The sequence below is a fragment of the Sesamum indicum genome, linkage group LG5 (assembly GCF_000512975.1).
Source record: "Sesamum indicum cultivar Zhongzhi No. 13 linkage group LG5, S_indicum_v1.0, whole genome shotgun sequence".
NCBI lineage: Eukaryota > Viridiplantae > Streptophyta > Magnoliopsida > Lamiales > Pedaliaceae > Sesamum > Sesamum indicum.
Window position 1 is genome coordinate 2981208 of NC_026149.1, and position 12350 is coordinate 2993557.

Below are 12350 nucleotides of genomic sequence, written 5' to 3' on the forward strand. Positions count from 1 at the left end.
AGCCCCCACCCCCCATAAATCCCCCCCCCCCCCTCCCCTAGGACTACTAAAAGAGCATGTATCATGCTTAATGGTATTGAAGTGAATACTGCTCTCAGACACCGAGGTACATACCTCCACTTCAACCAGGTTAACTCCATTTTCCTTGAGAAATGATAAAAAGCTGTCGAGACTATCGTCAGTTGGCTTATAGTGTCCACTGTAAGCTGAGATACACTGAAGAACATAAAATATTATTGTATTATGTCAACTGAATTTAAAATCTAGTACAAGAAGAAATTACCGAGAAAAAATTAGAAAGTTCAATTGGCCCTTGCAATTAAAATTTATGATACTAAAGCAGTATAGAACTGGGAGGCATCGGGTATGATTCTAATTTGGCTTTCAGCTCTAGCTAGTGTGATAGAAAGGTTTTGTCTCAAAGGCAACAAGTTAAACTACAGCAATCTTCAGACAGTACCTTAAGTACTCCATCTTCTGCCATGAGCCTTCCAGCAGCTAAAGTAGCCCCTCCAGCCAGGAAGCTGGAATGGTGGAACAATCCTTTCTTTTTCTGGATGTAAGTACCACGTAGATGTTTGATGAATTAAACGTAAGAAATGGAGAATTGAAAGAAAGATCAGACATCAGAATCAGAAAAGTAAGTTTACTTCATCTGTCAGACCTATACCTCTCCAGTGTAGAGTTTCTTAGAGGTACTCATGACAAAGATCCATTTAGATCCCGGTAATCCTTTGGTCGTATCAAGAGGTCTCCCTGTGACTTTGTGCAGTATCTTCCCATCAACGACCACGAATTCGTAATGTTCTCGCTCTTGCTGAACAGAGAAAAGATGGGACAAAAAGAACGTAATGGTGTTATGATACTACTATATACACATGATGCAATGAGCCTGAACCTTGGAGAAAGCTAAAGAAAGATTGGAACAAAATACAGATGATTGCATCAGTGACATACCGGCCCAAGATACTTGATACATTGTCGACGAAGCTTTGATCTTGGACACTCTTTAAGGTCAACCTCTTTGCCATCTCCAAGGTCCAACCTGTACAATAATAACTACCAAGTCTCAACTCTGAACATGCTTTTTCGCTTTATATTAGAGCAAATTATTTTTATAGCTGGTTTCCCAACTACAATGGACATGAAAAGCCATGAACAAAATACTGATACAAATTTCATCATCTTCCTCATCATATCTTTCTTTTCGAAGAAACACAAATTCTTCAAAAATTTATCTACCAGCAACTTTTTACAGCATACGTTTACCACGGCCGTGTTTATCCTAGCCCATATCATGAATCAATTTTTCAAGTAATCATCATGTTTGACCAGATAAGATGAAGCACTACGGAAAAAAATTCTCCAAAGACAAAATAACACTTGAAGAAACAAGTCTGCTGGACGGGAAGCAGTTTAAAGTTTCTCACCAGTAGAAGAAAGGCTGACCAGAATTAGTCTTACACCACTCTTCATAATAAAAATGCAAGTTGTGCCCATAGCGATGCCGCGGATCAATCTAGTTCAGATCGCAGCAAACAAAATCAAACTTCAAAGTAACTGTTACCATAACGAAACACCATTCAAACGGATAAACAACAATATAAAGTATATGAAAAGGAAACCAGAAAAGCAACTCACAGCTTCAATCCAGTGCTGGAAAGCCAACTTTTGCGCCTTGGCATCTTTAGACAAGCCCTTCCCTACCTGTATACATGTTTTAGCAACATAAACACAATCGCACACAACTGTTGGCTCAATTCATATTGTTCATATTACCGTTTATATTCTTACTACTTGTTATTCTTGTCTAGTGGTTTGTTAACTGTCAACAAAAAAGTTACAAATTGAGGGTGCACCTTGGAAGCATTCAAACCGACACGATTCCACCGCGACACAGCTGTCTCTGGCTTCAAGAAGTTGAAAAACGAGATTGTGCTCTGGTTTAATTGTGCAAAATCCAGCACTTGCCACCTTCGGTTTCCACCAGGAAATCAATATCATCTCAACAGTTGACAAAAGCAAAAACGATGGACAGACAGAGGGAAATCATCTAAAGGGCAAAAACAACTTATTACACGCCGTTGTTTTATTAATAAAATCATCTTGCATGAGATAACTATAAATTATCCAAAGAAAGAACCCTTAAAGGCGCCCATTAAGCGATAATGTAAATAAAACAACATCTCCACGCGAATCTAGATAATGAGAATCAAAGTACCACAGTTCTTCAGCAACCACAGCGGAGTCAGCTAACATGCGCCGGGTACGGTAGCTCCGATAAACCTTCTGAACTTTCATAGCAGCGGCACCCGACGGCGATCGCGCGGGAGCATGTACGGGACTGACCGGCGCTCCGTTGTCCCTCCGTTGAGCTTCGTTCTTGGCCATTTGAACAGCCACTTCCTGCGGCACCGGTGGCTCCTCCTCGAGCCGAAACTCGTTGTGATTGATGAAGGAAAAAGCAGGATTAGTGGTGGAGTTGAGAGGTTCGACCTCCATAGCAGACTCCGTTGGGAGGAGACACGATGGTTTTCATACAGACGCAAGGGGAGGCGGGTGGGAGAAACAGAATCTCGGGTAGAGAGTGAACTTAGGATTTTGTAAGTATTCGAGTGGCATCCACTTGTAGTCTTAGTCTTGTGTTGTCTGTGAACTGTTACGCGCGAGTTTATGGAAGGAATGGGGGTACTCGCGCTCTCATTCATAGCAAAGTTTTGGACCCTTTTTTCCATTTTGGTGCAGTCTAATTAAGTAATTAGAATAATTATAATTAAATTGTAGTAATTAATAGGTTGTAAATAGATGTGTGAGTAAGAATAGAAGAACGGGTTAGCAAGTAATAAGGGATTAGTGAGAAATGATTTGATTTAGTAAAAGTCAATAATTGGGAGATTATTATTATTAGGACCCAAAAGTCAAGTCTTGTCGTTAAGAGAGCTTCTTGTCTTGTGGTAATACCAAACTTGTGAAAATTATGTAACCACGTCTCTCATTTTCTGTATAGATAGATAGATAGGGCCCACACTCTCCTTTTCAACAAAATCACTCATGCAGGAAAAATCAATCACTTATCATAACCTTTCTTTGGTGGCTGTCAAATATCAATATCAATGTCATTTCATTTATTTATTTGTTTATGGCACAGCATTCTTATTATTTCATTCATTTGGTCAGGATAATATGTATTTTTTGTCACTAATATTATTATAAAAGCTTAAAGGTCAAGGTCAAGGCCATGCCATCCCCTTCCATCTTTCCTCATACCAACACCACAAAACTTTTCATAGCCGACTTTCAAGATTTTTTCCTACTTTCTTTATATTTTTATTTAATAACCATATTAAGAGTTAAGTACATTTAAACCCCCTCTACAAAAATGTAAAATTACATCGTGTCATCCCTTTCAGAAAAACTTGATTTATAGCTGACTCTATTTTATTAGAATTTTGATAGAAAATATTCACATTATTATATATAATATGTATATATGAATGCATACACCTCTTCATATTCTTTTTTAATACCCATTATGTTATACACCCTTTTGTATCCCCCATTATAATTTGTAATTAAAATAGTTATGATGTATTTTGTAACCACAATTTTGGTGGTCTATAAATACCACCATGTATTTCATTTGTAAGGTGATTTTGTAGTGAACAAAGAAAGTTTGTTGGAGAAATACATATATTTTACTTTATATTCTATTAAGAGTGATAGGCTAATAAACTTAGAATTTCTCTAAGTTTATAACACGTTATCAGCACGACGTTACGTTACGATCGATCAAGGTAAAATGATAATTTTATTAGTATAATTTTTCTTCTTTGTTTGTTTGAGTTAAAATCATCTCCAGTAGTAGGTGAAATATTTTGTACCAATTATGTGCAATATCATCCCTGAAGCGATGATAAGTATATGTTTAATTTTCTCACCACCTGAAGTGTTTTGAGATAATGGCTTGATCAAGAAGCCCGATGCTTCTTCGTTTATTTATTTCATTTCTGATAATTTTTCGATAACATAGTTTTGCTTCATATGCCCACGTATGTATTTTACATGTTTTGCTAGTATATGCAACAAAATTTATTTATTAAGAAAATAATTTGGCATGAATACCATTTAATTGCTATTTGTAACATTATAAGATTTAAGGCAAACATTTTTATTTAATTCCATGTATACATGCCATTATAATTCATACTAATTACATGGTAACTTATATGTAACTTAATGTTAGTAATGTTTCATGTCATTTTTACTTTATATCATATGTAATACATATTATTTTACTTTTATGTATATGTTGAATATTATGCTAAAAGTGCATATTAAACTTGTTGTAGCTTAATGGCCAATCTCACAAAATTGGATTTCGTTGCTCTTGATGTTTCTGGAAAAAACTACCTATCATGAGTTCTTGATGCCGAACTACATTTGGCAAGTAGCAAATTGGGAGAAACAATAAAAGAAAATACTGTTGCTTCTGAGCAAGACTGTGCTAAAGCAATGATTTTGCTTCGTCATCATCTTCATGAGAGCCTGAAGTCTCAATATTTAACAGTCAAAAGTATTTTTCAACTCTGGAAGAGTTTAAAGGATCGATTTGACCATCAAAAGACTGTAATCTTACCACGTGCAAGATATGAGTGGATACAATTGCGACTGCAAGATTTCAAAATGATTGCTAAATATAATTCTAAAATGTTTCGAATTGTATCAAAGTTGAGGTTATGTGGAGAAGATGTGACGGCTGAACAAATGTTGGGAAAAAACATTTTCTACTTTTCATGCATCCAACCTTGTACTCCTGCAGCAGTACAGGATTTTCTACTTTTCATGCATCCAACCTTGTACTCCTGCAGCAGTACAGGGAACGTGGGTTTCGACATTACTAAGGATTTCGACATGCTTGTTGATTAGATTTATCCCAAATGTTATCAGTATGTTTCCAGTATTTAGTTATGTTTACTTTCATTTGTAGGGTATTTCTTCTATCGAGTAATGCTTTTATATTTTATGAATGAAGTGTTCCTTTTACTTATTATATGTCTATTTCATTTATATAGAATGGATCAAGCCATTACAAATCTCAATGACAAGGAACATTGTCTTGTTGATAGTGCAACTACGCATACAATTTTGAGAAACAAGAAATTTTTCTCAAGTTTGTTAATGACAAGAACAAATGTGAGTACTATTTCAGGAGTTAGTAATCTTATTGAAGGCTCCGGAAGAGCTACAATCTTGTTACCTGAAGGAACAAGGTTACATATCAATGATGCTTTATATTCGAGTAAATCACAAAAGAACTTATTGAGTTTCAAGGATATTCGACAAAATGGTTTTCATATTGAAACTATGAATGAAAATGGTATCGAATATCTGTACCTTACAACATATAAAACTGGCCAGAAGCAAATTTTTAGAAAGAATGAGAACATATAGTTCTGGTTTATATGGCACATTGATAAGCTCCGTTGAAACACATAGTATCACTAACCCGAAGTTAGTTGATCAAAGTATTTTTACTTTGTGGCATGATAGACTTGGCCACCCAGGTAAAACAATGATGTATAGGATCATTGAAAATTCACATGGACACCCACTAAAGGACCTGAAGTTCCTTGTTAAAAGCAATTTCATATGTTCGGCTTGTTCTCTTGGAAAATTAATTACAAAGCCATCTATGACAAAAGTGAATGTAGAATCTCCTATGTTTCTTGAACGAATTCAAGGAGACATATGCGGGCCAATAACACCGTCATGTGGGCCATTTAAATACTTTATGGTGTTGATTGACGCATCAACACGTTGGTCACATATAAGCTTGTTGTCAACACGAAATGTTGCTTTTGCAAGACTGTTAGCCCAAATTATTAAATTGAGGGCTCATTTTCCTGATTATCCTATTAAAAGGATACGGCTAGATAATGCGGGAGAATTTACTTCTAAATCCTTCAATGATTATTGTCAATCAATTGGGATAGTTGTAGAGCATCCAGTTGCTCATGTACATACTCAAAACGGCCTGGCAGAGTCGTTAATTAAGCGGTTACAATTAATAGCTAGACCCTTATTGATGAGGTCAAAATTGCCTTCATCGGCATGGGGGCATGCAATATTGCATGCAGCGGCTCTAATTCGTCTTAGACCTACCGCTTACCATAAATTTTCTCCATTACAATTGGTCTCCGGAAGAGAACCAAATATATCTCATTTAAAGGTGTTTGGTTGTGCGGTGTATGTCCCGATACCCCCTCCTCAACGAACTAAAATGGGGCCACAACGGAGACTGGGAATTTATGTTGGTTTTGAGTCTCCCTCAATTATTAAGTACCTTGAACCAATGACCGGTGATCAATTCACTGCTAGGTACTTGGATTGTCAATTTAATGAGACAGTATTCCCGGCATTAGGGGGAGTAGATAAGGAGATTAAAAGGAAAGATATTGCATGGAATGCAACATCTATGTCTTTTATGGATCCACGGACAAATGATAGTGAACTTGAAGTTCAAAGGATCATACATTTGCAAAGTGTTGCAAATAGGCTACCAGAAGCATTGATAGATACTAAAAAGGTCACAAAATCATATATTCCGGCTGAAAATGTTCCAGCTCGTTTAGAAGTCCCTGAAGCGATTCTTAATAAATCAAATGCATCTGAGTCACAAATACGCCGGAAGCGTGGTAGACCACTTGGCTCTAAAGATGCAAATCCTCGAAAGAGAAAGGAACATATCGTCTCAATTAATCATGATGCTAATGTGACCACTAGTGTCTCTAAGGATAAAATCCCTGAAGCGGTTTTATCTGATGACTCTAAAAGTAATGAGCAAGATCTCGAGGACAGTTACGAGATGTCTATTAATTATGCTCATAACAGTTTAGGTTGGTATCGTAAAGAAATTGAAATGAATGATATTTTTGCCTATTCTGTAGCCGTCCAAATCATGGATGAAGATGAAAATGATCCTCAAACTATGGAGGAATGTAGACATCGAAATGATTGGAAAAGTTGGAAAAAGGCCATACAAGATGAGCTAGACTCGCTAAATAAGCGAGAAGTATTTGGACCTATAACTCCAACACCAAAAGGTGTCAAACCTGTTGGGTATAAGTGGGTGTTCATACGCAAGAGAAATGAACGAAATGAAGTTGTGAGGTACAAAGCTAGACTTGTGGCCCAAGGCTTTACTCAAAAGCCCGGAATTGATTTTACTGAAACATATTCACCTGTAGTGGATGCTACCACACTTAGATTTTTAATCAGTTTATCAGTAATTGAACAACTACAAATGCAGCTCATGGATGTGGTAACTGCATATCTGTATGGGTCATTGGATACAGATATCTATATGAGAATCCCTGAAGGATTAAAATTGCCTGAAGTATTACAGTCAAATTCTTGTCATATGTACTCCATCAAATTGAAAAGGTCCTTGTACGGACTTAAACAATCAGGACGTATGTGGTACAATCGTCTTAGTGAGTACTTAATAAAGAAAGGATTTTGCCATAATCAAATAAGTCCATGTTTATTCATAAAGAGGACAGAGTCGGGATTTGTTATCATAGCTGTGTATGTTGATGATTTGAATATTATTGGATCTACTGAAGATATTCGAAAAGCAGTTGATTACTTAAAAAGTGAGTTTGAGATGAAAGATTTAGGCACTACAAAGTATTGTCTCGGCCTGCAGTTCGAACATACTAAAGATGGAATTTTTATTCATCAGTCGAACTATATTGAAAAAGTCCTTAAGCGTTTTCATATGGACAAAGCTCATCCATTGAGTACACTTATGGTAGTTCGATCGCTTGATGTTAATAAAGATCCGTTTCGTCCTCCAGCACATAATGATGAGATTTTAGGTCCAGAAGTACCATATCTCAGTGCAATTGGTGCATTGATGTATCTTGCTAATAATACCCGACCAGATATAGCATTTTCTGTTAATCTACTAGCAAGATATAGTTCAACACCAACAAAGAGACACTGGAATGGTGTTAAACACGTGCTACGTTATTTACGTGGAACAAGTGACATGGGACTATATTTTGAAAGGCATGATGATGCCAAAACAACCAAATTAGTTGGTTATTCGGATGCGGGGTATTTATCTGATCCACATAAAGTTATATCTCAATCTGGATATGTATTCATGTATGGTGGAACTGCTATTTCATGGCGTTCAACCAAACAGACTTTGGTAGCCACCTCATCAAATCATGCAGAATTAATTGCATTATACGAGGCTGGGCGTGAATGTGTATGGCTTAGATCACTAATACATTATGTGCATGAATCATGTGGACTGCAATCAATCGAGAAAAGTCCCACAGTAATATATGAAGACAATGCGGCGTGCATCGCCCAAATCAAGGATGGTTATATTAAAGGCGACAGAACCAAGCACATATTACCAAAATTTTTCTCCACTCACGAGCTTCAAGTGGAAGGCAAAGTTGATGTTCAACAAATTTCATCAAGTCAGAACTTACCAGATTTGTTTACGAAGGCATTACCAGCAAAGGTGTTCAAACAACTCATACGTAATATTGGCATGCGACACCTGAAAGATATCTGCCTCAATTGAGGGGGAGATTATACAACTGTACTCTTTTCCTTAGCCTTGGTTTTTATCCCATTGGGTTTTTCCAGGCAAGGTTTTTAACGAGGCAGGATGTATATGATAAAGAGGTATGCATTCAAGGGGAAGTATTATATATAATATGTATATATGAATGCATACACCTCTTCATATTCTTTCTTAATACCCATTATGTTATACACCCTTTTGTATCCCCCATTATAATTTGTAATTAAAATAGTTATGATGTATTTTGTAACCACAATTTTGGTGGTCTATAAATACCACCATGTATTTCATTTGTAAGAAGTTTTTGGAGTGAACAAAGAAAGTTTGTTGGAGAAATACATATATTTTACTTTATATTCTATTAAGAGTGATAGGCTAATAAACTTAGAATTTCTCTAAGTTTATAACACACATCAATTTAATTTTTTTATAAATTTTTAATTTTATCCTTCATTTAACATTACTACTTATATTTTTGTATTGGTAAAAAAATAAATATTATATATTTATATATATATGAACAAAGATTAATATTATTATATTTTTTTTTTACAAACATAAAATTATTACATAAAAATATTAAAATGATGAGAAAATTGAAACTTTGCGTAATGCTTTTACTAAGGTCAATATTTATTGTTCAAATCATATTGAAAGGAAGTCAAACGCACACGATGAATTTTTTTAAGGAGTATAAATATAATTTATAAAATCTTTAAAAAATATATATATAATTTCACATTTTTTTAAAAAAAATTAAGTATAATTATCCTTATATCAAGAACAACACCATGAAAACACAAAGACAAAGGAAAATTTCCCAGGTATAGTTTATCAGGCACATTAATTGCCGACAGTGCTGGGTCATTTAGTTTGCTGCAAATAACTGCAACCAACACCACAGCCAATAGTAGCAAATAAGTGACGGCTTTTGTGCAAATAACAGGTAATGGCTGGGAAAGATTTAAAATATAAATCTATCTCAAACTCAACATAAAAACTCATTTGAATTGAATTCGTCCATTTTAACAAATCAAATGTTATTTTTCTAAAAAAAAATGTTAAATCAGTTTTGAAGCCTCAAGCTCAATTCAAATAAAACTCTTGGCGCTTGGTTCGTATTCAATCCGGATAAAACACTTTCGTGTTTGATATCAATTAATAATTAAACCAAAGTCAAACCCAAAATTTTCAAATCCAATAATAATACAAATAAACCAAATAATAATGTATTCATCTCGAGTCAATTTGTTTGCATCCCTTGGACATGAAAGTGGACAAACAGGACAACTTTACAACATATGCTACATAAGTGTAGTTACGTAAATCCATGAGAAACTTTCAACTAAAAAATCTATCGATTTCATTGGAAGATTTCAGTAAGCCTTGGCAAGATATCAATCATTGAAGAACCAACTAAACATAAAGGCATATTGGTGAATTTGAAATCTGAAAAGACTCACATATATGCAGACCTTAAATTCGTTATTCAGGCCAAGATGATTATTTGTTGAGTACCACGACCCATAAAAATGCCAGCTCCATCACAATAAAGTTTCAAGTTGCATCGAAATAAATTTTGTTAATTAATGACAAAACTCGTATCTATTAGTCAAAAATTAATCCAACTATTGGGTGTCCTGAGATGCTTAAGCTTCTCACAACTTTCAAACTAAATAAACACCAAAAGTTAAAACACAAAGGGGTAGCAGAGAGTCCTCAAACCCCCAAAAAAAAAAATGAAGAACCTACTGAAGGGGAGGGGATCAAGATGGTGTTCCATACAGGCACCAAAATCCTCTAGTCAAAGAGACTGAAGCCCATGTCCTGCAGCAAGTTTAAGAGAAAGTTGATACGAGTATTAGAGACGGGCAAGCTAAGAAGACATAGAAACAATGCAAACTTAATCATGAGAAAGCATTCTTTCAAAAGGCAGCTCGAAATGCCACTTGAGATATTGTCTTGAATTGGTGACAATTCCCAGTATGCCATCATACTAGGCAACAAAAGATAAATTCTTTCCTATGCAAATCACATGCATTGCAGCATTAATTACAACAAACTAACAGGAAAAAATCTAGAATTAAGGATCTCAACATGAGTTTTCATCTACAACATCATAGGACAATATAAACCAATTGACGATACAGCACATTGAAAGGCGATATTTAAAACTATGTAAGTAGAAATACACGGAAAGACTTACATCATCAGATTCCTCTTTCTCCTCAACTTTCTCTTCTTTTTTGGGCTCAGCTGCAGCTGGAGCAGCAGCGCCACCACCACCAGCTGCAGGTGCAGCTACAGCAACAGCACCACCACCAGCAGGTACAGATGCCAACTTCTCTCGCCCAGCTGCAATGAGCTCTGTAATATCTTTTCCCTTGACTTGTGTCAAAAGGAGCTCAATCCTGTCATCATCAGCTTCAGCTCCAACTGCAAATAGAGTACAAAAAGATGTCAGATGTAATCAGAAGTAATACCTAGTCACTGTGTTGAAATTAGTGGAAGGCCAAGGTTGTCTCAAGACAAAACTCGGACAAAGCTGACTCAAGATTGTTGTTCTTTGTACACAGAAAAGACCAAAGTAAAAGTTCACAACACTGTAGGGGAAACAAGAATAAACAATCTTAATAATTCTTAGTCAATTTTTCAAAGCCAAGGATCCAGTGTGATACAGAAGCTACCTTGACAAATCTGACAACAAGCAAACAGAACAACAAAAACCTAACCATTCCAATGTAGCTCCATCAAACAAATATCAGTGATGTGTATCATCTTAAATCTAACAAACAAATCATATGGGCCGGTATTAGACATATAGGAGAACGCAAATACGATACGCAATATACATGGGGAGAAACAAGTATCAAAATTGAAACACATAAGCATGCTAGTTCACAAGTAGTATAGTACATCAGCAGCGACATTATTGCTAAAACTCCACTACCCTAAAACGAGGATGATGAATGTTCACTGCAAAAATCTCAAATCTATGAAACCTCAACAAAATATTTCGATAATCGACATTAGGTATCAGACTTAAAACTGGGCGCTATAAGCATACGCATGTCAACAATCATTGAAAAATTCATTCTTACCAGAGTTGAGGATGTTCTTCAAATCATCGGCAGAAGGGCTGGCATTACCTCCCAGCACGGCAAGCAAGTAAGCTGCTATTACCTTCATCTTCTGCAGGAAATGTCGACAATGATTTATTACAACTAATTCACGAAAAAGATGTAGCAACAATTTACAGTGTGCACGGTGTGTGTATGTGTGTGGAGATAGAGGGAGAGAGAGATTACTGTTTGGATCGGCAGCCGAAGACCGAGCAGAGACGAGGTGGAGAAAGGGAATGGTATGCAGTGATGGAACTGAATATACAGGGGAAGGTTTATACAGCTAGGGTTTCGGTGTTGGTCATTTTATTTTCTGTCTATTACAGTTTTGCCCCATTGGTTTTCTTTCGTTTACCTATTAGGCTAATTCTGATATTTTGCTAAATATCAATTCACGCCCACAGTTTAGCTTTAATGTTTGTCTGGTACAGCTATTTTCTTTTAGTAATATTAATTACATATTTCATCAATATCAATAAATTGATAACTACATGGATTGATCAATAAACTCATATTACAAGTTTATAATATATTCATATTATAATAAATTCAGATTAAATGAAATAAATACAAATTACAATAAATTTGTGTTATGTGAGACGAATACGGGCTACACATTT

General features: G+C 35.7%; 2 protein-coding genes across 2 annotated transcripts in view; both read right to left on the reverse strand.

Moving 5' to 3' along the window:
• Positions 1 to 2661, reverse strand: part of LOC105161772 (IQ domain-containing protein IQM3) — a 3840-nt gene extending 1179 nt beyond the window's left edge. Inside the window, exons 1-8 of the mRNA XM_011079584.2 lie at positions 2222 to 2661; positions 1860 to 1974; positions 1642 to 1707; positions 1431 to 1519; positions 958 to 1045; positions 671 to 817; positions 461 to 553; positions 115 to 216 (exon numbers count right to left, since the gene is read on the reverse strand). Of these exons, the coding sequence (XP_011077886.1) occupies positions 115 to 216; positions 461 to 553; positions 671 to 817; positions 958 to 1045; positions 1431 to 1519; positions 1642 to 1707; positions 1860 to 1974; positions 2222 to 2502 (981 nt within the window). The 5' untranslated portion in view covers positions 2503 to 2661. The remainder of the gene's footprint in view (positions 1 to 114; positions 217 to 460; positions 554 to 670; positions 818 to 957; positions 1046 to 1430; positions 1520 to 1641; positions 1708 to 1859; positions 1975 to 2221) is intronic.
• On the reverse strand, positions 10153 to 12066 carry LOC105161773 (60S acidic ribosomal protein P2B). The gene is made up of 4 exons (XM_011079585.2): positions 11917 to 12066; positions 11710 to 11800; positions 10815 to 11044; positions 10153 to 10435 (listed from the first exon to the last, which is right to left on the reverse strand). Exons 2-4 carry the CDS (start codon positions 11795 to 11797, stop codon positions 10409 to 10411), a joined length of 345 nt encoding a protein of 114 aa, XP_011077887.1. The 5' UTR covers positions 11798 to 11800; positions 11917 to 12066; the 3' UTR covers positions 10153 to 10408.